Below are 27,569 nucleotides of genomic sequence, written 5' to 3' on the forward strand. Positions count from 1 at the left end.
CCCCTCTCTGGTCCAAACTCTGGCCCGACCACACCTGAAGTATTCTATTAACCTCACTGGTCTCCCTGCTTTGCTCCCCTCCGAGCTACACTGTACCATGCTGCAGGTTTTGTGGGCTGGGAATGTATCTACCAACTCTGTTATACTGTTATATTGCACTCTCCCAAGCACTTAGAAGAGTGTTCTGCAGACAGTAAGCGCTCAAAAAATACGACTGAAGAATCACTTGGCATCACTCTCCCATCTCCATCCTTTCGTTCACCCTGTTCTCCCAGCCTGGAATGCCCTCCCTCCCCAAATCCAAAAGACCACAGCTCTCCTCAGAGTAAAAGGCCTCCTAAAATTCCACCTCCTCAGTAAACTCTTATGCCAGATCAGCCTTCCAGCTCTCTCTGACATTTTTTGTATCGATTTATAACCATCCTCAGCACTTGTGTATTTATTTATTCATCCAACTGTGCACTCTATTATGATCCTGATCATTCTATTGGTAAATAGTTTTATGTCTGTCTCCCCACTAAAGCGTAAGCTCCTGGTGGAGAGGTCCCAGAGTCTGCCCCAGAGGAGTGGCTATAAGAAAAGAGCTTTGTTCCCTATTGCTATAAACAAAGTCATCATCTTATCACATTTCTAAAGCTCTGGGTCCCATGATGTTGTGCTAGCTGCTTTTTCCTCCCCGCCTTCGATGCTTTCTGCAAGAGGCAAAAAAAAAAATAAAAAATCCGGTATTGAGGCCCAGACTCATTATCAGCGGCCTTTCAAAGCAAATTGAGAAATGAGATGCACACAGAGGAGACAAGGGAGGGGAAAAAAAAGTGCATCTTGTGGTAATGAACTCTACAATTTCAAACAGAGACTTAATGAAGAGACCAAGGATTTGAAACACCGCTCTGTCAATACCATTTCTTTTTAATGCATCCTTATTATTTCCTGCAGGCTTTCTTTGGCTAGAAATGTATTCTGACTGGGCTGACTGAATCAAACTAAAAAAATCACTCAGTAAGAACAATTCATGTAATATTAGCATCAATATAGTGGTCCCCAAGCAGTTCATTCTCTGATTCGAGGACAGTAAAGCTTTAAAAAGGAAATTTGCCTGACAAAAACCTAGCTCTTTTCGTCTCTGAAATACCAAGTATTTAGCTTAGTGCCAAACACGATGACCCTCCCTAGACTGCACGCTCATTATGGACAGGGAATGAGCCTGCTAATTCTGTTTGTTGTATTGTACTCTTCCAAGTGCTTAGAACAGTGCTCTACACACAGTAAGCACTCAATAAATACCATTCACTCACTAATTTTCACCAACAGCAAAAGGCCAAATCTTCCCACCTTGCTTCCCACAGCACACCTGGATAATTTGCAGATATATTTACTCAATCAACTTTTCAGTTAAAGTGGTGGAGTATGGTAGGATTAATTCAATCACTGACTCTTAAACTATCTTCTATCCAGCTTGGCAACAAATATCTCGGCCCTGCTGACGATTAAATGATACCTTTAAGTAGTAAAATTCACGGAGTAAATAAAATTGCATTCCAAGTAAATTGTCTCTAGCTACTTTACTGAAATTGCATTCACATCACTGATAGTCACATAAAAATATATGAAGAATATACAGTTTAAGTGTGACAAATGACGTGGAGTTTTGGGGGGAACGTGCAAAACGACACCCAAGAGGTTTCAAAAAGGCTGAAATGGTGAGCTCAAGCTGTATTTCACAGAGTAACACTTTAAGCAATTTAAAATAACAGATACCATTACACCTCTGTTTGTGAATAAAAATAGAAAATGCAATATTGCACTCTAGTTAAGACTTCTAGCCTGAATGTGTAGGGGGGAAGCAGCTGATCAAATCTTGGTGAAAACAAAATTGATACTGATGATGATGGTGTCTGTTAAGCGCTTCCTATCTGCCAAGCACTGTTCTTAGCACTAGGGTAGATACAAGCTAATCAGGTTGGACACAGTCTCTGTGCCACGTGGGGATCGCAGTCTTAATCCCTATTTTACAGATGAGGTCACTGAGGCACAGAGAAATCAAGTGACTTGCCTGAGATCACATAGTGGACAAGTAGCGGAGTCGGGATTAGAACTCAAGTCCTTCTGACTCCTAGGCCTGTGCTCTATTTAATAGGCCATACTGCTTCCCTAGATAGTGCACACTCAAGACACAGGTAACAGAAGCACTCAATAAATATCATTAATTGAATAAACAAACCAACGATCTATTGTTTCATTCACTACCAATGACTATACAGAAATTCTGAAAAATGGAAAAGTGGTACTCCATTTTTGCACCAGTTTTCTTTCAATTCAGCTAACACTGACAAATCATTTGATGGTATGTGTGTCAAGAATGTTAGTTAATATAAAATACTGAAAAGGCCTTTCAAAAATGGAAGGTATCCAGACTGTGTGGTAAGGAAACTGCAATAAGAAGAGCAAAAATGGTATGGAGACCTTCCATTTCTTTTTTGAACTTGGGCAAGTCACACATTCTCTGGGCTTCACTTTCCTTGTTTGTATAATGGGGATTAAATTACTGTTCTCCCTCTTACTTAGACTGTGAGCCTGATGAGGGACAGAGACTGTGACTGACATGATTATGTTGACTCTACCCCAGCATTTAGTATAGATCTTGGCACAAAGTGTTTAAGAAACATCACCATTATTAGTAGTAGTACTGTGGCACATGTCGCCTGCCTTGAGAATAAAATGTTTGCTCCCTGAAGGCATTTATCTGGCATGTTTCAGGGTAGCCATATTCAAACAAAAATGAACAAATAAGTCTAGAAATCTGCAGAAAATCCTGCTTCAAGCATAGGAGAAATGGGAAAAGGCAATGAACTCAGCCTCCTTGTTAAAGAATAGGAAAATTGATTATTGTTTGATACTAAATGGGAAAAAATGCCAATTTTGGTAGTCAAGGCATGATTGAACCAGACTAGAAATTCAGCCTCAGAATAACGAGGCTACAGAAATCTCATCAGTTAATATAAATTCCCTAAAACAAGCCACCTACAGCAAGAAAGTATATACGTTTACATATTTTTATTTACAAAGCTGGCCTCAGGTAAGGTTTATAAGAGTCACTGTTCTAATGTTTTCAAACCATAATCTGTCTATTTAAAATTCCAGGCTTGGAAGGCGCATTATATTGTCATTCAAAATCTCTGCCTTAATCTTTTGAAGATTTTCGATCACTCATGTAGGGAGAACTTGAGCTTCGCTGCCCGCCCCATCAGTTCTCCAAAGCTTTCAACAGAAAATTCTGGCTTCCCTCCAAAATCCCACTAATGCTCTGTACAAACGTAGCAAAGATTCCCTTGTGTTGGGTGACAGGAGAGAATACAAGGATGCTCAGTGACCTTACTGGGAAACATAAATTGACAACTCAAGTGTAAACTTCAAATAAGTCTAGACATAAACACTACATCTATATATTGGCATTTATTACCGATTCTGTCAAAACCTGCACTTCGAACCTCAGAACTGCAAACCTAGTCGATAGCTAATTTACTTTTGACATAAAGCTTGCGTGTTTAATAGAATTCTACTTGTTGGAGATCAATTTCCTTCTTTCTGTATCTTATCATTAAGAAACAGATGCATAGCAGCCAATGTCAGCACAAATGTGTGATATCCCCAAAGACCAAGGAACCATGGCTTCACCAGCTATTCACGAGGGTTTGTACACTGTAGGGGATGAAAATCCACATCCAGATTTTTGCCGTGCCATCTGCAGGGGCTGCCCAGTGCTACTCTGAGGTGGTGTGATGAAGTAGGTCAAAGCCTTGGAGGCCCGTGTCAGGAAACCCAATCAGGGGCAGATACAAGCTAATTAGATTGGATCCATTCCCTGTCCCATGGTGGGCTCACAGATTAAGTAGGAGGGACAACAGGCAAACTGAAGCACGGAGCAGTTGAGTGAATTGCCCAAGGTCACAAAGCAAGCAATTGTCGGTGCCGGGATTTGAACCCAGGCCCTCTGACTCCCGGACTTGTGCTGCTCCACAATCCATCACAAGTGCTTAGTACAGTGCTTTGCACACAATAAGCACTCAATAAATATGACTGAAAGAATTGAATGAATCAACTTCCAAGCAATCAATCAGTGGTATTTACTGGGTGCTCATTGTGTGTGGAGCAATCTATCACGCACCGAAGAGTAGAATACCACAGAGCTGGTAGACACATTCCCTGCCCATAAGGAGTTTACAGTCTGGAGGGGGAGACAGACATTAATATAAATAAATTACGGTTATATACGTAATTGCTGTGGGGCTGAGGGTGGGAGGGACGGGAGACTCTTTTAGGCAGGGAGGATCAGCTGTGAAGCCAAGTATAGCACTTATGAACAAGATGGAGAGTAGAAGGAAAGAAGGGTATAAATATTACAGGACAGTCACCTATTAAAGGACGTCCGGGTTTAGAGAGCTAGAGGCAAAAACAGATGGAATATGCCTTGTAAAGCAAAGGAAAGCAATAAAGGGATGAGTGGCTAAAACAGTGTAGTTTGAAAAGACAAGAAAATGGCAAATTTACTAAAAGAGAATATCTGGTTATTAGTGAAAATTCTAAAATATTTTGGCTGGGAACTCGGTGCAATTTTACTATTTCTAGTCAGAAAAAAATAAGATGGGCTAGATATATAGAGCCGGGGTGGCTGAATTCCCTTGACTGTTCTATATAGAAAGTCATAATTAACCTAACATGAACGCATCTATTCCATATGGTTTTTCACCTGGGATATAATGCAACACACTGTAATCCATACTAGCTAGTAAAAATGTTTGAACTAGAGTCCAAGAGTGAGAAGGGAAAAAAAAGAACTACAAACAGCTAGAAAAGTCCTAATGCTTATCTTGGTCCACATTAAATTTCCTGGCTATTGCCTTTTTAGTCCAATTTAGCTATAAACCCCTCCTGTTATCCCAGTTTTGTGTGTGTGTTTTCTTAGACAAGGAGTTGCTAGGTTTTACAAAACATTCCCCTGAATAAATCCTTGAAAAATATCGAAACAAGTTATGAAAGTGACTCAACAGATAAACCTCTTTTCTTGCTTCTGACCAGCCTAATTTTAGTAGAATCCTTTTCATGAAGATATGCTTTCCTGAATAAATTTTGCTATCATGTGTTTATATGATGTTTCACTGAGAAGAGCATACACATACACCCCCCCCCAATTTATATAGAGATATTACACATGAAGTAAGTTATTCAGTAAAAAAGTCAAATTACATTTCCTACAAACACTGGTATTACTATAATTACAGAAACAGTGTGGTTAGAGTCAGCAATCAGAAAGATATCATTTAACTCTCACAGGAACCCCAATTTCACTTCTTCAACTGACATAATTTCTGAACAAGATGTTAATTTGTAGAAGGATCAAATGGCTTGGAGGACTTTGACCTCCTCAACAAGGTTTGCTGTCAAAAAAAAATAAATCATCGAAACATTCCCCATATCTCTTTCCCAAGAGATAAAGATCTGGTGCCAAACTATTTCTACCCTTGGTGATGTAGAGAAATGTTCATTTTATCGCACATATTGAAAATGCACAAAGCATATTAAAAAAAGAACATAAGATGGGAAACAAGATTGGAAGCATGCAAAAAGAGTTAATGAAATCAACAGTGATCGCTAATGAAACACATCCAACTTGTAAAAATAATGCCTTCAGCTCATGAGACATGAAGGGAAAAGTTTTAAATTTAACCATACTGCCATTCCCACCCCAGCTTTCTTCTTCTCCCCACCACCATTGGACAAATGAATAGATTGGGAAAGAAATGAAAAGCCCCTTTTTCCTATCACGAACTTTTACATCAGCGCTTTAGTACTGCACTTCTTTCCTGTTCCTCTAATCTCCCTGGTACTCCAAAGATGCTGAGAAGGAATGTGATCACTCTTCCAATTTGGGATTTCATTCCACTTACAGACCTGATTTCATATTTGCATCCTTAACTTTCCATTTGGCTTTGGTTATTTAAGCAGGGAATCACAAAAGCACTTACCATGCTACATTTCACTAGAAAATGAAAAAAAAGAAAAGAAAAACAAGAGCAGGAGACTAGACTTTCCTTCATCTTGGCATATGACTTACCTAAGTCCACTTCACAGCCATTGGAGGAAAGGACTGAACAGGACAGAATGTCTTTTTATTCCCCTTTTTAGGCAGAATTTTGACTGTCATGCCATTTTGATAAATCACTTGTCATGACTCAGATTGCAATCTGCCATCTTGAATTTGTAACGTGGGATATCTGGTTTAAAAGGTTCAGTACATTCACAGACAAATATTTTGGGGCTACAACAGCAAAGTCAGAGTCACTTGCAAAGTCCCCCAGTGATTTTCAATGTACCATTTGGGACTGAAAGGAAAATGAGCAAATCCATCATTGACGTACCTTAAATACCTATCTGCTTAGAGGGGTGGGCTGAAACAATGGCCTTTGAACAACAGGTGCTAAATTATGATCCCAAGTTAGTCTGAGCTCATTTGGCCCATGAAGTTCGAGCTGTCTGTGAAAACGAGGGGGATTTATAAAACAAATACCCTTAAATTGGGACTTGTCCCGAATTCAAGTAGAGAAAAATTCCATGTACAGCCTCTTTTGGAAAGAAAACACTCCTTTTTTAGATCCTTGGCTGAGTTACACCCTATAACGGCTTTGGGTGAATTCTCAGTTTACAATGTAATTAGATATGGTTCCCAAATCCAACTACATATTAACATGCTGGCTGCAAAGGAAGCTGAGTTAAACCCCAACATGGTCATTTTAAGAATTGGTCACACTCCTCCCACACCTGGCACTAGTTTTCTAATCATCCACATTTATCTTTTAATGCTACCTCAGCCTCATGCAAATGTCTGTTTGATTCATTTTTCCTACTGGGTGGCAATACCAAACAGCTCAATAGCAAAAGCCCTGCCTTTTGGTGCAGCATTTTTCTGCCGATCTGTTTCATGCATTTAATTCAGCAATTGTTTCTAGTTAGCATCGCGAAGGAAGAACCCCCTTCCAAGTGAAAACGCAGGGCATTCCGTTTTGGTTTAGTTGCAAACGAGCTGAAATTTAATTCGGGCCACTTAACGACACATCTCCGACAAACCGAGCCACGCAAATCCCGAGGTTCACTTCAGCCACGGAGTACGCTTTAACGGGAAGATGCTGGGGGAAGAAATGGAAAAATAAAGTTCCACCTACAGGAATTCCTCTGACTATTTTCGGTGCCTCCTGGAGAAGACATGGATGTGAGAAGTGAACAAGTAAACAGAAGCACCGGGCCGTCAAGCTTCGGTTAGCAGGCTGCTCCGCTGCTGGACATCTTCTGTGATGATGAAGCAAGGGAGGGAGGCTGAAGCTAGAAGGCTGCTTTCTTTAAAAGAATTGCACGAAGCCCGCTAATTTGCCAATTGGTCCCATACACAAACATACGTACAATGAAACTCTTGAATCCGCTGCCTTTCCGAACCGAATGCAAGCTGTCGGGAGCTGTGGTGTTCAAGAATGTGTGCACGGATCTGGGATTATACCAAATGCTGCTTAAGAAAAGGGGAGCAGGGAGGACAATAAACCTCTCCGATTCACAACCGGATGACAAAGAGGCCCTATTAATATGCTGGGCAGGGGCAGACCTTCCTGGACAAATGGACCGCAGTGGAAATTACCTCTGTGATCGATTTCTGAAGCTGTGATGCTCCCAGACATTCCCCCCGGCCCCCTAATTTTCAATAGAGTCCAGTTCAAAAGGCTCCTCTGAATCCACCAACGCTTGTGCTGTCTATGTGTATCAGGCTCCCACTAAATGCTCCCCATTCTACAACAACAGGTCTGGACACTTGGCAGGTATTTCTGACCAAATAGAACCTAGATCTCGAACTCGTTTTCAGTGGGCTTTAAATGGAAATCTAATTAAACATAAACCTTGGCTCACCACTCTAAAGACCAACTACCTGATGCCAGCTGGATTCAAACAGGGCTACTCCATGTTTTGTTTTCTGTTTTGGACTACTGAGGTGAAGACTGCCCTTTGCCTAGCAGGAATAATGAGTGTGGATATCTAGAATGCGATCATCTTCCCTCCCTTAGCTGTTCTCTCTAAATTCTGACAGGCTCCCCTGGGAACGACTGATGACCAGGGTTGGGGTGAAATGATGGGGGGAGACGTGGGTGTCGGAACAAGGGCGCAGTTCAGAGTGAGGTGAGGGCAGGCATGTGCTTAGATTGTCAGCTCCTTGAGGGCAGGGATAGTATCTACCCACTTAATTGCTTTCTCCTAAGCACTTAGTGCTCTGCAAATAATAAGCGCTCCAATATCACCGATGGACTGATAGATAGCGGCAATTTCTTCTGCTGAAAATGATTCCAGTCACGAGGGAAGTGGTTGTCTGAATATCCAGCTTAACCTTGGCAAGCCCCTTCTTCAGACTGTCATGTACAACTCCCGCCCAACTCCCCAGACCATGTTCTATTGCCCGGGGGTGGGGGGGTCTCAATGGTTTTAAGACACTGAAATCTGAGGCCATGAGTTTCACCTGCCCTCTCTCATTCTGCCCCTCACTCCCATCCTTATATTGTACTCTTCCAAGTGCTTAGTACAGTGCATTAGTGTACTTTGGACACATAATCAGGAGGACCAATTCTCTGCAGAAGACACCAATGTTAGGAAAACTCCAGGGAAAACATGGAAGGCTTAGACCAGCAACTAGAAAGATAGAAACCATAACAATAACGGAAGCACTGTTAGTAAGGTGATGGATTACGGCAAAAGACAGGACACTCTGGAGAAAATACATCCATAGAGTCGCTATGAATCGGAAATGACTCGACTGCCCTTGATGATAATTTTCCCTCCCCTATTCTGCCCCTCACTCCCATCCTTATATTGTACTCTCCCAAGTGTTTAGTAGAGTGCTCTGCACAGTAAGTGCTCCATAAATGATTGATCCTCACACATACAGACACAAAGCCAAGAGGATGGGAAGAGGAGAAACTTCTCCAGCAGTGATCGCTAGCTTCCGGGGTCATGAGCTCCAGAGAAGTGAGCTGAGCCCGATAGGAGGGGCCTTTTTTCTACTGCTTCTCACCTGCCCCGGCTCCGCTTCCTGGGGGCTCCCCAGAGTTCTCCTCATCAAGAAGCTCAACCAGCAACAGCTGGGCAGTGGTAGGAGCCTCAGTGGCTGCAGCTGCTGCTGTCCTCACAGCAAATGTCCAACTATGTTCTGCTGTGGCTCTCCTGCAAATTATTTCTTCCTCTGGTCAAATGCCTCAGCTCCACTGCCCAGCCCTGTTTCCAAACATACTTAAGCGGGGATGGGAGGGTGCTTCGGGGGGAGACGATGTAATATGACAGAAAATGAGTGGAAACCATTTAGTAGTAGAATTGGAATAATATCTGTCAGCTGGGTGACTGTGGTCAAGTCACTTAACTTCTCTGTGCCTCAGTTACCTCATCTGTAAAATGGGGATGCAGACTATGAGCCTCACAAGGGACAACCTGATTACCCTGTATCTGCCCCAGCGCTTAGAACAGTGCTCTGCACATAGTATGAGCTTAACAAATACCAACATTTATTTTTAAGTGGCTGGGTGAAACTGGGAATGGATGAGAAGGCACGGCTGGTGTTTAGAGTCAACCTAACCAATAATTCTCATACTGAGATTTTTTAACATGAAAATACCAGCTTTAAGGCAAGAATCAAGCAGGTCTAAACTTTAAAGCAAGAGACAGTCTGCTTTTTTATGATATATGTTAAGCGCTGACTTGTCTGTCCGTCTCCCCCGATTAGACTGTAAGCCCCGTCAAAGGGCAGGGAATGTCTCTATCTGTTACCGATTTGTACATTCCAAGCGCTTAGTACAGTGCTCTGCACATAGTAAGCGCTCAATAAATACTATTGAATGAATGAATGAACTGTGTGCTAGGCACTGTACTAAGAGCTGGGGAAGACACTAATCAGGGTGGACACAATCCATGTCCCGCACGGGGCTCACAGTCTTAATCCCCATTTTACAGATGAGGCAGCTGAGGCACAGAGAAGTGAAATGACTTGCCCAAGATCACAAGTAGACAAATGGTGGAGCCGGAGTTAGAACCCAGGTCCACTGACTCCCAGGCCCGTGCTCTCTCCACTAGACCATGCTGTTTCTCCGAACATAAGGCAATTAATTCCAGGGTTTGCTGAGGGTACGACCCTCAAGCATGAATGTAGTCTTGTGTGCAAATACAAATAGAATGAAAAAATCATTCAGGAGTACCCTGGGTGACAACCACAGCATACACTGGCCCTTTCCCGACCCCTCTGCTTTGACCAAGGCAGGTAAGTGACCTTCAACTAACATGTAATCGATCTACTATTGAAAGCCCAGAATGGGGGGAAAAAATCAATGGTATTTATTAAGCAACAAGTGGTTTTTTTTAATGGAATCTGTTAAGTCAGTCAGCAAATGGTGAATATTGAGCTCTTACTGTGTGCAGAGCACTGTACTAAGCACTTGGAAGAACATAATGCAACAATAAACAGATACATTCCCTGCTCACAACGAGCTTATGCTTACTATGCGTCAAGCACTGTTCTAAGTGCCGGGGTAGATACAAGTTAGTCAGGTCAGGTACAATCCCTGTCCCAAATGGGGCTCCCAAACTAAGTAGGAATCAAAGTCAAATTAAAGTAATTAAAGTAAAAGACTTTGTTTCTACCTCCAGGAAGCTTACAATTTAAGAAGGGATAGAGAAAAATACAAAATTATTTACAAATAGCAACTTAAGTCAAGATGTCCAAAAGTGCTAAAAAATAGTCAGGCACATAAAAGTGCTATAAATATCAAATGTAAAGATGGATGGCTTTCATGATCGGTGTGGTGGCAAAGCATCTTTGATTCCAGCAAGGAAGAAGCTTCATTCCCTTGGATCCCCTTGAATCACAAATAATCTTTCTTTCCCCTTGCAGAGAATCCTCCTGGGCAAAAACAGCCCTGCATCAAAGATCTTTCAATCTTTGGAGGATTAAGGCACAAATAAGTTCCTCATCATATTTAGGCTCTACAAATTAATAATTAAATATTTTAGAACAATCTGACTGCTGTAGGGAAAAGAATTATACCACCCCTATGATTACTAAAACCCATCTCCATTTCACAATCCTTATTTTCCAAATTGAAGCAAATAAAATTCACGGCCGAAATATGCACTTAGGTAGTTTTTAAGCAGTTTCCAATTTCCTTCCCTTCAATTTCAGATCAAGTGGAAGCAAACATCATCGTTTCTGAGTCTACTCATTAAGGTCTTCCCTGCCAGTAGTGAAGATAACACACAATAACAAGTACAATCATTTCCAAAGAAATCACTCTGACATTAAAGAAAATCAGCATTTGGCACATCTGGAAAGAATAAATACACCCACAGGAACCACCTCTCAATCATTAAAATAGACAATAAAACCTTTTGTACCCATGCCAGGGAGACTATTAGCATCATGATTCCTGTTGTTATTGCCCATGATGGGGAAATGGTATATGGAAACAGCTTTCTCGAATAAAGAAGATAAGCTCTGGTAAAGAAGGTAGACCCAAATTATTTAATCTGATGTCCTTTGGTAGGTTTTGGAAGATTGCAAACTCTCAAAAGCCAATCAAGATTAGAGCAACAGGTCTTTAGAAGAAAGCTGAACTACTATTCGAAGAAAATCACAAGGTCTAAGAGCATTCTAGGCAAACATTTTTGCACCGAAGTTATAAAGTTCTCCACTAGAAATGTACCCAGTTCTCTTAGAATGCAGCAAAGACCGTGTTCTCACAAAATACACATTAAGAAAAACATGCATTATCTCCTTGTGGGCAGGGATCATATCTACCAACTTTGTTGTATTGTTCTCCCAAATCCTTAGTGTAGTGTTCTGCTCACAGTAAGAGCTCAGTAAAAATCATTGATTGATACGTAATGGCGGCTATGTCCGGTGTGGAGTCTACATGGCAGAGACGAGTACTTTCCCAGGCTTTCCCAACCCTGCTCTGGTCTTCCAAGACACTTACCTGTCACTATTACTGCTGCTTCTAATGAGAAGAGTTGCAGGAATTAGCCACCAGAGAAGCAAAATGGCCCAGTGGAAAGAGTGCAGCTTTTAAAAAAAAAACCAACCGAAAAAACAATTAAATAATAATAGGATTTGTTAAGCGCCATGTGCCAAGTGTTACATCAAGCGCTGAGGTAGATAACGCTAATCAGATTGGATGTGGTTCCTGTCAAACGCGGGGCTCATACATCCAAGTGAGAGCAGGAACAGGTATTAATCCCCACTTTACAGATGAGGAAACTGAGGCTTGGCGAAATGCTGTGACTCGCAAGGCCACACAGAAGGCAAGCGGAGGAGCTGCAATTAGAATCCAGATCCTCTGATTCCCAGCCCCATGCTTTTTCCACTAGGCCACACCACACAGAACTGAGATGCTGGCCACCTGTCTGCTAGGTGAACAGGTAACTTCTCTGGGCCTCAGTTTCCTCATCTGTAAAATGTGGACTCAATCCCCGTTCTCCATCTTCCTTAGACTGTGAGCCCCGCTGGGACCGGGACAGTGTCTCATCAGATTGCACTGTATCAACCCCGGTGCTTAGCACAGTGCTCGGCCCACAGAGTGCTTCACAAATACAATTGTCACCATTAAAAAACTCTCCCATCTCCTCTTTTCTGCTTCCAGCACAACTGCACTGAAACAAAACTGCACCATGAGGAATGGAAGAGTTTCAGAGGCTGTGGCAAAATTTAGGAGGAGTCAGGGAAGGGCCTCATTGAGATCCACCTTTTAAAAATAGCCTCTCAAAATAAATAAATACAGCAGGTGCCACCCAAAGTAAATGGCAGGAACATGCCACGCCTTCAAAAAAAGGAATTCTCCTTCCACCCAGCCCCTGTCCTCCAAAGCGAGATTTCCATACTGAGGTAAGATGTGGGCTGGATAATTTTGTATCCAGTAATAGATTCCACAGTTGGTGTATTAAAGCAGGCGCCTACATCCCTAGCATGTGCGATCTGCAGCAATATGCCTCACTACGTCTTTTCCACCTTACCAGAACTGTAAACCAGAGATTGCGGCATAAATACTAAAACTGGCAAGAGGTGGGTGACATGTTCTCAGTCTCACATCCAACAAAATGCTTTTGCCTCTCCAGGTTCATGAAGCTTCTCTCCATTTCTTCTACAAAATGCTCTCTCTCTCTCAACTCTCCTCTACAGAAATTAGCTCATTTACATCCCGGTAGATTTGATGGCTCACCTACATATTTTTCACCGCCATTTAAGCAGTTAAATAGTCATCTTAACATACCCCTCAGAATGCTGCCAAGCTAATTCTCATATCATTCTCGCAAACACAGTTCTCCAATACAAAGTTGAAGTGAATAACCTTAAAGTTTCAGGTAATAAAAGGTTCTGAATGGAAAAGAGAGTGCCAAAAATAGGGATGTGTCTGCAGAGAAGGAAATTTCCACCTAAAATGTTAAGTACAATGAGTGCCTTAACCCGCCCCCCGCCCCCAGGGACAGAGCACACAGTAAATGCTCAATAAATACAACTGATTGGTTGATTGCCTGATTAATTTCTACCTTCATATGTTCACTAAGCATTTGCCAGACAATTGAGAGATCCTTTAATCGCAGAAAAGTGTGAAATCCAGACTATTGGAAGCTTCCCCTCCTTTTCCTTTCCTAGTTCTTCTGAATTGTATGACCTTCAACTACAGCAGGAATTCTTACTGTAGATAGCAAAGCACAGGCCTGGGAGTCAGAGGACCTGGGTTCTAATCCTGACTCCACCACTTTTCTTGCTGTGTGACCTTGGACAAGTCACTTAATTTCTCGGTGTCTCGTCATGTAAAATAGGGATGAAATATCTGTTCTCCCTCTACTTAGACTGTGAGCCCCATGTGGAACTGGGGCTGGGTCTGAAAAGACTGTCTTTTAACTACACGAGCACTTAGTACAGTGCTTGACAAATACCATTACTAATATTATTATTATTATTATTCAATGACTACTGGGAAAATAGCCCATTATGCCAAAACCTTATAGGACATAGGAGGGATTTCACAACAGTAGTTCAGTAACAAGAGAGAAGGGCAAGAAAGAGATTTTCAAACTTCCAGTTACCTACATTGCTAAATTACAAAGCTCAATACTACAATGGAAGAAGAGTGCAAAAGAACATTCAAAACAAGTGTGGTCAAAAAGCAAATAAAAACAGAAAAAAAATTCAAAATAATTAATTGGGAGACTTTCCAGAAATTCCCTCCAAACCAAAATGTTTCTATAATAGCAACATACAAGCTTCACATTCACTGTGTTCTAATCCCAGCTCTGCCACTTGTCTGCTGTGTGACCTTGGGCAAGTCACTTCACTTCTCTGCACCTCAGATACCTCATCTGTAAAATGGGGATTGAGACTGTGAGCCCCACATGGGACAGGGACTGTGTCCAACCCTATTTGCTTGTATCCACCTCAGTGCTTAGTACAGTGCCTGGCATATAGTAAGCACTTAACAAATACCATAATTATTATTACTATTTACTGAAGCATATTATTCCAAAGGATGGAGGAAACCATAGAGAAAATTATCAGTATGAGTTAACATGATGTCAAAATTACCCACGGCGATGTAAACATTAAATGTCAAAGAGCACACTCTATACACTTTTTAGTAACTGCATTAAATGGAATCTAAGCTTGGTAGTTAAACCATGTTTAAATTTTGAAATTGTTTCATCTCTTAGGACACCAGAAAAGAAGCAATGTCATTACTGGGTCAGACCAATGTTCCATCCAGCCCATATTTAGTCTCTGACAGTGGCACTGAGATGTTTGGAAGCCTGCCCTCCTTGACAGTGATTTTAACGTTTAAGGACATACCATCTGCTATCCCAATCTTTTTTCCTGCAATATTCCTAACTTTTCCTTTAGAATATCATCATAAACTGCTCATCCACAAATTTATCCAAACCCCTCTTGACCCTGAGTGCAGGATGCTCTATGTCATTTTTACCATTTGCTGGGCTTTTCTGAAATCAATTTATATTAAATGCTATCATAACAATGAAAGGAAGCTATTGTCCTGGGATACAAACAAATTGACATTTTACGTAATCTGTTTCCTTGACTGTCTTCTGATGTTAAACATAACTGATGGGGTTTTTTTTTCTCTCTTCCTTTAAAAAAAATGTTATGTAAGAAGATGCTAAGCTCGTGAACTGAAAAAAATTTTCCCGGGGATTTCCACGTTCATGTTATATCACAGGAGATCAAGGTCACGAGTCCTAGCTCTCAACAGGAAAAGAGAACACTGATATCTGTTCTAAGGCATGATGTCATTTGGGTATTTGTTATGACCCTTCAAAAACTGAGCATAAACTGAACCTGCTTCAACTGTGTGAAGCAATTTTAAATCCCGCAGGAACCTAAGTTCAGCATTTAATCGCTTTAATACCTCAAAGCAAAATCTCAGTACAATTCATTCAATCGTATTTATTGAGCGCTTACCGTGTGCAGCGCACTGTACTAAGCGCTTAGGGAGATCTTTCCCACTTTATCTTTTTTATGGTATTTGTTAAGCACTTACTATGTTCCAGGCACTGAATTAAGTGCCAGGGTAGATGCAAGCTAATTAGGTTGGACAAAGTCCATGTTCCACATGGGGCTGGCAGTATTAATCCCCATTTACAGATATCATAACTGCGGCATAGAGACGTTTGGTGACTTGCCCAAGGTCACAAGGCAGACAAGTGGAGGAGCTGGGATAAGAACCCATGACTTTCTGACTCCCAGGCCAGTGCTCGACCCACTAATAATAATAATGTTGGTATTTGTTAAGCGCTTACTTTGTGCAGAGCACTGTTCTAAGCACTGGGGTAGACACAGGGGAATCAGGTTGTCCCACGTGGGGCTCAGAGTCTTAATCCCCATTTTACAGATGAGGTAACTGAGGCACAGAGAAGTGACGTGACTTGCCCACAGTCACCCAGCTGACAGGTGGCAGAGCCGGAATTCGAACCCATGACCTCTGACTCCAAAGCCCATGCTCTTTCCACTGAGCCACGCTGCTTCTCCTACGCCATGCGGCTTCTCACACGCTGCTTCTGGTGATACAGATAAATATCCAACATGCCTAAAGAAAGTAATACTGATCTGGAAAAGCCCAAAGTTCAATCCACCTGATTAGGATGGGATGGTAAACGTATTTCGACAATAAGCAATCCCTAATTCCCCCGGGAGAGAAATAGATTTCCTTTTGCTTTGAAAATGAGGTATGACAAATTGCTTCTGGAGCCCTGGGCCACGAGGGTTGAACGTGGACACTCCCATTCCTAAGGTCCCAGAAGAAGATGGATTTCTAAGTCACAGGGCCTCACGGTATTTATAATGTCATGAATCCAAAACTCTCAACAAACCCTGCTTTAAGTTCCAGGCACAGAAGTCTCTCTAGTTTCTCAGCAACTTTATAAGCACCTGGATTTCCCTGGATATAATGAGCTTATAAGCTTAAACCTCAGGAGCCTGGAGGCTGTATCTATATGGGAACTCTGACTTTTTCTGTCCTTTCATGTATTCAGTTAACATTTGCATTCTAGAAAGGGGACCTTGGAGATGCATTACCTGAGTTTCTGCTCCGTTCCACTTTTGCCACTGCTTCATCTAGACCAGAAATCATTAGCTGGCCAAAGAGGCAGGAACTATCAACTGCTACCTATTAGTATTAATATTTTATAGGATTGGTATTGGAGGAGATGAGACGATGGGAAATGAGTAGGGCAATGGGGAAATGGCAGAAAAGTCACCTGAAATAGGTGCAAATGTGTCTGTGTTTTAAGATGATAATATACATAAATGGAACGCTGTTTTCAGGAACTGTTTAGAGAACCAATGTGGTCCAGTGGAAAGAGCACGGGCCTGGGACTCAGAAGACCTGGGTTCTAATCCTGGTTCCACTGCTTGCTTGCTGCGTGACCTTGGTCACTTTACTTAAATTCTCTTTATCTCAGTAACCTCTTTCGTAAAATGGGAATTAAGACTATGAGCCATACATGGGGCAGAGACTGTACCCAACCTAATTATCTTGTATCTAACCCAGAGCTTTGTACAGTTCCTGGCACATAGTAAGAGCTTAACGAATACCATTAAAAAATTAAAAAAAAACTTTGTCATGTACTTTTTTAAAAATTGTAAACTTTAAAAAATCTAGTACAGCTGTGAAAAATTCTAGATTGAGAGTGACATTTAATAGCTCACACTGTATTTTCTCCAGAAGCATTTTGAAAAACGATTTATGACAAAGAACCCGCTCTCCTCTCGCCCCCGGTTATCTTGTAGGCAGGTGATAAAACTTCCATATAAATCCTGGGCAGATTCAGCCAGATCAACTGGCAAGCACAGCAAACTGTGAAATCAGAATCGACAGAGAGAGCAAGAGAGATCACCCTTGCTTTGTTTCATCGTCAGAAATCTACTTAGAAAAGAAGCCGGGGGGAGAGGACAGGCGGGGGCGTGGGGGAGAGCCAAGGTGGAGACTCCCATCGTAAATAACGAATGGGACACGATCCGGTCATGAACCCTTCGGGACCGAGAGTTGGTGGCTTGTGAAATGCCATTCGCACCTTGACAGCGGTATCCCCACTGGGCAAGTGGGTGCAGCAAGAGACTAGGCGGGTAGGGATGCAGCACAAGGTGAAGCGCTGCAGGGATTTGTGCATAAAACCCATTTAAGGCCAAAGTGACCATGGCAGAGTGTCAAAGCACTCTATATGCCCTGCTCTTAGTAGTTAATATGACCAATACCACCTGCATTAGCCAGCTATCTTCCGGATCCTTCTGAACCCGTTCAACACGGAAGGTGTTCTTTGAATAGAAACCTTCACCAATGGTGGCCTAGCCCCAGTAGTTTCCATGGGAGAAGTAGGTCCAGGGAAGGTGTTTGGGAATTGCGAAGCAGCATGAAGCAGTGGGGGTTAGTGGAAAGAGCACAGGCTTGGAAATCAGAGGAGCAGCGTTGCCTAATGGATAGCACAGGCCTGGGAGTCAGAAGGACCTGGATTCTAATTTCGGCTCCACCACTCTGCTGGATGACCATGGGCAAGGCACTTCTCAGTCCCTCATCTGTCAAATGGTGATTAAGAGCGTGTGCCCCATGTAGGACAAGGACTGCGTCTAACCTGATTACCTTGTATCTACCGCAGCACTTATAACAGTGCCTAGCATATAGTAAGCGCTAAACAAATACCATAAATAAATACAAAGAGGACCTGGTTCTAAATCCGGCCCTGCCGCTTGCCTGTTGCGTGACCTTGAGCATGTAACTCATCTCATCTGTGCTTCACTTTCCTCATCTATAAAATGGAGGATGAATACCCGCTCTCCTTCCTACGTAGACTGTGAGGTCCAGGCACGAGAGGGACTCTGATCTGCATATACTGCATCTACCCCAGTGCTTAGTACAGTGTTTGATACATGGTAAGTGCTTAACGAATGCCGCAATTACTACATTAAGTCCCTGCTGCTCGAGAGGGATAGTTTCCTTTGGGTTCATACTCATTAAGGCTGAGTCTTCATCCCGCCACCCCAAACGATCGGACCTCACATAAATCCCAGGGAACATTCCGGACTCATCCATCAGATCCCAAGGACTTGCAGGAGCGGGGCCGGGGACCTATCTGCCGCTTACTAATCGTAACCTCATCCTCAACGGAACCAGCAGAGCCGATTGGCGGTTGTGATGCTCTCTGCACTTATTCGTTTCACGTGCTCGGATTCAATGCACCGTTAATTTTTGTTGCAAATAGAAAGCATCCAATTTAAAGGGTATATCTGCTGTCAATGGTTTAAATGTAGAATAAAGCCCAAAATTACCTTTGAAGCTCTCTAGTTCCTTCCTGTAGGAAAAAGGAAAAACAAAATGTAAAATTGCAGATAATCTACCGATAATTTTAACATGCTGCTCATATTTGCCTTAACATTTAAAAATTGATTTTGCACACCTACTTCACTTAGAGATAATCAGAGATTAACCAAACTTATATAGAACTCTAAAAGACATTGGCTTAAACTACATTCAAATCACAATCGCTCTCGTTATTTTTGCTCTTCTGCTATTAACCATGACTGTTTTATATTCAGAATCTTTATAGGGATTTAAATGCCACCACTGACACATGTTGGTAAGTATTTTGAGACCAGCTATGAGTCAACTAATGAAAATGACAATATGTAAATTGGAATTTGTTCAAGAGAACCTAATACAACTTAGTATCAGATAGAAATTTTCTGACAGCAAGAACAGGGAAATCATCATTCTTACTTTGTACTGGTGAATCAATCAATCAATGGTATTTACTGAGCACTTACTATACGCAGAACACTGTGCTAAGCACTTGGAAGTGCAGTGTTAAAGTCCAGTGTTCATGGATTGAGCTTCATGATCAGTTCCATGCCAACAAAAGGCATGTGATAGCTTGTGGCAAAGCCTCGTGCGTGATTGTGAGAAAGAGTGAGAGAGAGTGTGCGTGTGCCTGCACATTAGTTTGTCAATGTCAATTAAGGAATCGGGAATATAAAGTAGCCTGGGGGATATTACAGGTGGAGGTGGGGGAAATTTATAAATACATGTAAAATGAAACATATTGGACATCACTGCGAAGACTCTATGTTCTGGTTTTGATTCCAAGGAATTTTTCTTCACAACAGTACTAAATGAAAACTTGAAACGATAGCCCCATCATGACAGATCATCTGCTTTCTTCTTCAAATCTGGGCTAAAGTCCCTGAATCCTTTATTTTTCCCATTTAATGATGTACCCTTCCTATTCCTAAATGGGCAATTGTGGTTAACAGCTGTTAGAAAGGGTGGGCAAGTTGCCTAATAATGAAAGGACAAAGCAGAGAATGTTCTACCGCCAACCCAAAGGAAGGTACTTAAATCAGATGGTCAGCAGTCTCCTCTTTTCCTAAACCCACGTGACTCCCATAAACTCAGCAAGGCAATGAATCAAAATTTCCAGTTTCCCATATTAAGCACGGGCGTGTGATTCCGCAATAATAGTCCTGGTTTTAAACAGGTATGAATTACACGCATCAAAAACCACTACAAGCTCACTGTGTATAATTAAATCCTAAATAGTGTTCACGAAGCACAGTGACAGGAAATAAACGTGCTCCATTAGATAGAAATAAGGACGTGGAGCAAACACCTTGTAAAGGTTTTTATCCTCCAATTTTCACTGGGTCTTTCTAAAAATAAGAACAGCCTAATGCCAGTAAGAACAAAAACTGTCAGGAGAGAAGCAGCGTGGCCTAATGGACAGAGCACAAGCTTGAGAGTCTGAAGGATCTGGGTTCTAATCCTGCTCTGCCACTTACCTGCTGTGTGACCTTGGGAATGTCACTTTACTGTGTCTCAGTTTCCTCATCTATAAAATGGGGATAAATACTGTGAGCCCCATGTTGGACATGGACTGTGTCCAACCTAACTTTTATTTACACCAGAACTTAATTCAGTGTCTGGCACATGGTAAGCATTTAACAGCTACCAAAAAAAAAAAGGGGAGGGAGAAGATTTTTTTGGGTCAGCTAGCACCTGGTTGGATTTTGGTTTTTTTTTTGTATTTTGTGGGGAGGGGGGTTTCTTTAATGGCATTTGTTATGCACTTACTATGTGGTCGGCACTGTACTAAGCACTGGGGTAGATACAAGATAATCAGGTTGGATACAATGGATGTCGCTTGAGGGGCTCACATTTTTAATCCCCATTTTTCAGATGAAGTAACTGAGGCCCAGAGAAGTTAAGGGTTTGCCCAAGGTCACTCAGCTGACCAGTGGCGGAGGCAGGATTAGAACTCAGGCCCTTTCCTCTCCCAGGCCCATGCTCTATCCACTAGGTCGTGCTCCTTCTTGGTTGGGAATAACTTTCTGTTTTGCTCTGCTGGGTAGATTTTTCTCCTTTTAGAAAGTGCTTTAGTGCATACCAGTGTTTTTCACAGAAGACATGACTCATAATAATAAGAATAAATTAATAATGATAAACAACAACCTTGTTTTTCCTCCTGCATTGAGAGGGAGACATTGCCCTCGCTGACTTCCAGGGGAGTATGAGGGGGCAGAGTTTAACCCTCTCTACACATACACACACACACAGACATCTGGGGGTGGAACGAAACCAACCGCCACACGCCAGCGACGATGCTGCCGTCAGCCCAGCAGCTGGCAATAAAGCCTCTGCGGACTACAGGCTCAGGCTAAGTGGCTCCTCCCGGGCTTCTGGGTGCCGCTGGCCATCAGGGCAAGTTAGAGGCCCAGGTCCACTCTGCTCCTGGGATCCTTCCCTTCTGGTTGCTTCTGCTCTTTTGGTAATGAAAAAGGCAGTCGGGGGAAGAGAGGGCCCAATGTTTATCTGACCGCACCCACACCCCTGCTAGTTAAACCCGTCCCTGGGAACTAAGTTTGCAGACTAGAAAGCTTAACGGTTTCCAGCGCTGGGAATGAGTCCACCACCCGCGCGGAGTTCAGCGCTGCGAAGCCCTCGCGTCCCATCTGGATCCCGTTTCCGCCCCGAAACTGGGCAAAAACCTCGGACACCCGAGCCGGTTCTTCAAAACATCAGTTTCAATGTTGTTGTTTTTCCAAACAGAGTGCCAAAAGACGGGATCTTATTTGGGGGGACGGGGGTGTTCAGAATATTTGGGTAACTATGGTATTTTATTTCTGAGGTTGGGGGAATCTCTAAGCACATTTTGCCAGTTATAAACCCATAGCCCCAGCGCTCCCTAAACTTACACAGTGTCAGAGCTAATAAAATTGACTACAGCATCAACAACCTAAAAGAATTCAGGGCTTTCTTTTTTCATTAAAATTCTTGTGTGCCTAAGGTCCTATTTCTTTTAAGTCTGGGCTGATTCATTTTAGGCTCTGGGCCTGTGGGTTCAGCCTAATTTCCAGGCCTGGCTGACTCTGCCACTTGTCAGCTGTGTGACTGTGGGCAAGTCACTTAACTTCTCTGGGCCTCAGTTACCTCATCTGTAAAATGGGGATTAAAACTGTGAGCCTCAGGTGGGACCACCTGATTACCCTCTATCTACCCCAGCGCTTAAAACAGTGCTCTGCACATAGTAAGCGCTTAACAAATACCAACATTATTATTATTATATGATGCTCTCTTCACTGGGGCTTTCATATATCGTGTAGGGAGCAGCGTGACCTAATGGAAAGAGCCCAGGCCAGGGTGTCAGAGGACTTAGGTTCCAATCCCCGCTCAACCACTTGCCTGTTGAATGACCTCGGGCAAGTCCCTTGACTTTTATGTGCCTCAGGTTCCTCATCTGGAAAATGGGGATGCAATACCTGTTTCTCCCTCCTACCGACACTCTGAACCCTATATGGGATACGGATTCTGTCCAACTGATTAACTTTTACCTACTTAGTGCTTGGAATGGTGCTTGACACATGTGTATCAGATGGGAAAAAATATTCTCACAGGATGCGTTTGTGGCATTTAAGCACTTACAATGTGCCAGGCACCCTACTTATCGCTGGGGTGGATACAAGCAAATAAGGGTTGGACACAGTCCCTGATCCACATGGGGCTCACAGTCTCAATCCCCATTTACAGATGAGGGAACTGAGACACAGAGAAGTGAAGCGACTTCCCTAAGTCACAGAGCGGTTAAGTGGCAGAGCCGGAATTAGAACCCAGGTCCTTCTGACTCCTAGGCCGGTGCTCAATCCACTAGGCCACAGTGCTTCCCAGTATTTGGATGGAGGTGGCGGTCTCTTAATGGGATACATACATCTATCCACGGAAACACTTCAACAATGCATTTGCTTCCTACAGTTAAGGGCTGCCTGGAGAAACAGCTAATTAAGGACTTGGCTCAAGTTTCATGGTTAGTCCTCCACCAGACATTGGTAAATGAATAAATCAAGTTAGAGACAAAAGGCCAAATCACTGTACTTTCAAAACCCTTCTCGCACCTGGTTTGGAGGCAGGATAGCAAAACAATACCCACATTACAAAGAGACTGCCTCAGTCCCAATTTAGCAAAATCCAGTCAAATTTTTTCTTGGAGGCATGGAGACTTCAAAATGAAACCAAATGGGCTTAACTATAAACTTCATGAAAGGAATGGCAAAATATTATCCTCTTGCAATATTTGAACAGCCCTTTTACTTGTTATTATAGTCATTACACACTAGCTTAATACCATGTTTTTAAAAGACCTGAGAGCGAAAATGTATGTCCTTTAGTTTAGATTTCACCAGATGCCAGAAGCAGTTGCCTTGTCAATTTTCTTTCAACTATTACAAAGCACAAGGAACTTCAAAATGAAAATCCCCAAACAAAATAGCATCCGGTTCAATCCAACCACTGCACTTTAGCTAGCAGGCGAAAGACACATTTTATCATTTTCTCCACAGGGGAAGAATAAAATAAAACAGGGTTGCATTAATAAATACATCTTCTGTTTACTGCCAAGAATGAACGCATTAAGCACGAGGCCCATGTAATAGGTTGGAACTACCGGTCGAATGCCTTCCAGGGTATGATTTCTTCACAGGGGGCAGCACCCCACCTCTATAATCAGAAGCCACTTTTCTGTGAGAAATCCAAACCAAACTGCTAGGCAATAAGGCTCTTTTTAAGCAGTACATTCAAAATACCATACAAAGCAGAGGCATTTCTGCTATAATCGGTGGTATTTATTGAGCGCTTATCGTGTTTGGAACATTATATTAAGCTCTTGGAAGATTACAATGCAGCAGAGTTGGAAGTCGTGTCTATATAGCCCAGTAGCTGTATTCTTGATCAACCTCACATTAGGGGAAAAACATTTTACAGTAACCATTCATGGAATGGGAAGGAATGGGTAAAGTGGGTAGATGTTTTGAAGACACCACCCTGACAGGCATTTTTCAATACTAACTTCTGTATAGTCATGTCAGCTGGGAGCAGAGCGTTTCACACCCTTGACACTCACTGTTATTTCGTTGTATTAAATACTGAACAGTTGCAAACCACAAAGAAAATAAAGTACTGAGTAGTATAAAAAAGTTGAGGCAAGGCTGGAAAACATAGCAGCATCACACTTTGACTAACGCCCCATGCGAGCTCACTGATGTTTCTTCCTACACTGAATCTGCTGGCACTGTGGTGATACCCCTGTGCTTAGCATAGTGTTTGGTACATAGGAAGTGCATAATAAATACTATCCTCATTATTATTAGGTTAAATCCTGAACATACTTGTGTGGAGGGAAGCATATTCTGGAATACATCCAGCTAAAGCCAAATCATTGCAGGAAAACTTGTGGTAGAGCAGAAATAACTGCATTTTAAGAGTTCAGTACTTGGCTTTTAGACACTATCAGCCTTCTCCCTTCTACTTGGCTTCTCTCCCATGACAGCCCAGCCAGGATAGCTTTGTAGGTAGGGAACCTGTCTTCCAACTCTGTTATATTGTGCTCTCCCTGGAACTTAGTACAGTGTTCTGCACACAGTAAATGCTCTCTAAATACAATTAAGTGCTAACAGATATGTGACCCCCATTTTACAGATGAGAAAACTGAGACTCAGGGAAGTTAAGTGCCTTGTGCAAGGTCACCCAGCAGACAAGCGGCAGAGTTGGGATTAGAACCCAAGTCCTCTGACTCCAAGACCTTTGCTCTTTCCACTGGGTCACGCTTCTCACTAAACCCTTACAGTCTTATATCCCAAGCCTCATTTTCAAGATTCCTTACCCCAAATCTCGGGAGACCAAGTTTTAAGGCTGCAATGTGTGCTTAAGATATTATAAAACATCTTTCCACGGTACAGGTTTCAGGCCAATGATATTCCTATTTCTCTAACATCATTTTAAAATGAGTAAATCAACAACATATATTGCTCAAAAAATATAAATTATGCACCACTTAGCAGATTGCTAATACGTTCTACATTATTCATCAAAAGGAACCTATGATTTGCTATTTGAGGTACATTTGACAGAATAAAATCATTCAATCCTTTTACTGCTAGCATGCTGAGTTAATTAAGCTATTTTTAGCATGACTGATTGCTTAACTTAATAGTTTAACCTACCTAAATAAATTGCTTCCACCAAGAAGTTTCCTTTGAAAACATATGTATGCTGTGGTGCTTTTTTGTACTGAACGAGATTCTACTTAAGGCTTCAGAAAGATCCCTGTCCATAAATGGATGGAACTGTGTGATATTACAACATATCTAAAATGTACGGCAAATTGATTAACCCAAGGTCTCGATGATGATTCTGCGCATTCAGAATTTCAATCAGTTAAAAGCATTTGCTGAACGTGTACCGTGTGCAGGGCACCGTACTAAGTCCTCGAGAGAATACAAGGGCTAAAGGACAGGATCCCTGCTCTCAAGGAGTTTACCATCTAGTGGAGATGGACAGAGTATTATTTACTGACACGATGAGAGCGAGAATGAAAACATGACTATGTGGAGGAGGAGGTGCTAAATTAGTAGAGTAGGGAAAGCCAATATGTAGCTAGATGCCATGGCTGCGAAAGCGCTGAGGTGCTTAGTTGAGAGGAAATTGCGTGGGAGAAGAAAAATTAATCAAGGAAGCCTTCCTGGAGAAGGTGGGGATGTTCCAGGCATAAGGGAGAAAACCAGAAGTGGAAAAGACTAGGCCGAGGTTCAAACAGTAAATTAACTGGAAAGGAATCGAAAGTGTGATCTGGGATGTCCTTGAGGGCCAGGAGCATCTCTACTTACTCTCTCAAGTGCTCTGCACACAAAAGGTGCTCAATAGGCTCTCACTGAGTACAGTGAGAGACTGAATAAAGGAGAGCCAATAGTTAGGAATTTGCTTAAAATGTCTTAGAACAGATTGGTAGCACGAACAGCCCAAACATCCCTGACTGAGTAAAGAATATTGGCTGATTTTACTTTGTCCCTCTCTATCCTCTAAACAGGGAAAGGTAAATATCCACCCTCATAGGTAAGGATGTTGTGCACATCCAATAGGGACAACACATTTGGCAAACATAAAAATTTGTAAATTTTAATACCTCCTCCTGCCCTGACCACCAAATGCCTCAAATTCCGAGAACATTTGGTAGTTATTTTAAACTTAACATATTTAAATCGAATGGCCCAAACTTTTTAATGTATTTATACATATTTATTTCAAATGTTAACTCACCTTTTATTTTTCTTGTAATTTTCCAGTTGTTGGGACTGAATGTGCTTGTATCTCTCTAATTCACACCGCTCACATAAATCCTCGAGGTGTAACAGGTGGCTTTCTAGCACCTCAAAATATTCTTCTAATTGGGCTAGAAAACAGCAAAAATGACTATTATCATCATCCTGGCATTTGTTAAACATCAAGCACTGTTCTAAGCACTGGGTAGAAACAACATAATCCAGTTGGACACAGTCTCTGTTCCACTTTGGGTTCACAATCAAAGGGGGAGGGAGAACAAGTTTTGAATCCCAGTTTATAGATGATGAAACTGAGGCCCAGAGAAACTGCCCAGAGTCACCCAGCAGGACAGTGACAGCCAGGGTTAGAACCCAGGTCCTTTGACTCACAGTCCCAAGCTCTTTCTGCTAAGCCACGCTCCTCTGGTGATGATGGTAATGGGCAAATGGTACATTTGGTTAAATTATTTCTGCGTTAACTGAAAGCTATGAGTTTCTCTCTGTGCAGATGGAGATTGTTGGCTGTGATTGAACCTCTGGTCAAGGAAGACAGTGGTGGGGTTGGCTACGATCAATCAATGGGGTTTACTGAGCACTTACTGTGTGCGCAGCACTGTACCAAGTGCTGGGGAGAGTACAGCACAATAGAGTTGGTAGACACGTACCCCGCCCACAACGATCTTACAGTCTACAATGGGAGATTAAGGTTGATGAGTGGATTTGGAAGGGCTGACGAGGAGACAGGGTTAGCAATTTTGAGCTTCAGGTGGCAGTGGGACATCGAGGTAGCGATGTCCTGGACACAGGTAAGGGAGCGGGAGGTCAGGCCTGGTGAACTAGAGAGTAAGAGGCCTGGAGGAGAAAGAGGAAGAGGAGAAGGAGGAAAATATCTTTTAACCCTTGCAGAAACAGACTGAAGCTGGGAGAGATAAAACTTTTAAGTGGGGCTGGGCAGGGCAACCCACTTCTTGTTTCATAAACGCGCATAATCTTTAAATAGGAAGAAGTTACAGTTCCTTTCCATGTACGGGAAGCAATAATTTTTTTGTTGTTTTATTTTAACTGGCCAGTTGCTGAAGCAGAAATCAAGACACAATTCTCATACTCCGTCTCTGTGTCTATCCTCTATATCTTGATCTTTGGGGTTTGTCTTACCCTAAATTTGGTTTTTATTTTTTGGGTTTTTTTTAAAATCTTTGTTTTTTATCAAATATCACTTGACTCAGCTCCCTGCTGGCCCAGAAGTCACTGCTCATCTGATTTTCCTGGGGGCTGCTTACGCACATCACAACCAACACCGGGAGGTCAAACATTTTCCTCTGCCAACCCAGGCAACTTCCCCAACCAGTCAGTCGATCAT

The 27,569-nt window shown here is 42.3% G+C and overlaps 1 protein-coding gene across 1 annotated transcript in view; it reads right to left on the minus strand.

Annotated features, from left to right (window-relative positions):
- Positions 1–27,569, minus strand: part of DTNBP1 (dystrobrevin binding protein 1) — a 74,567-nt gene that overhangs the window by 22,896 nt on the left and 24,102 nt on the right. Inside the window, exons 6-7 of the mRNA XM_016227182.3 lie at positions 26,208–26,340; positions 18,899–18,921 (exon numbers count right to left, since the gene is read on the minus strand). Coding sequence (XP_016082668.1) covers positions 18,899–18,921; positions 26,208–26,340 — 156 coding nt within the window. The remainder of the gene's footprint in view (positions 1–18,898; positions 18,922–26,207; positions 26,341–27,569) is intronic.

Source organism: Ornithorhynchus anatinus, chromosome X2 (genome assembly GCF_004115215.2).
Source record: "Ornithorhynchus anatinus isolate Pmale09 chromosome X2, mOrnAna1.pri.v4, whole genome shotgun sequence".
Classification (NCBI taxonomy): Eukaryota; Metazoa; Chordata; class Mammalia; order Monotremata; family Ornithorhynchidae; genus Ornithorhynchus; species Ornithorhynchus anatinus.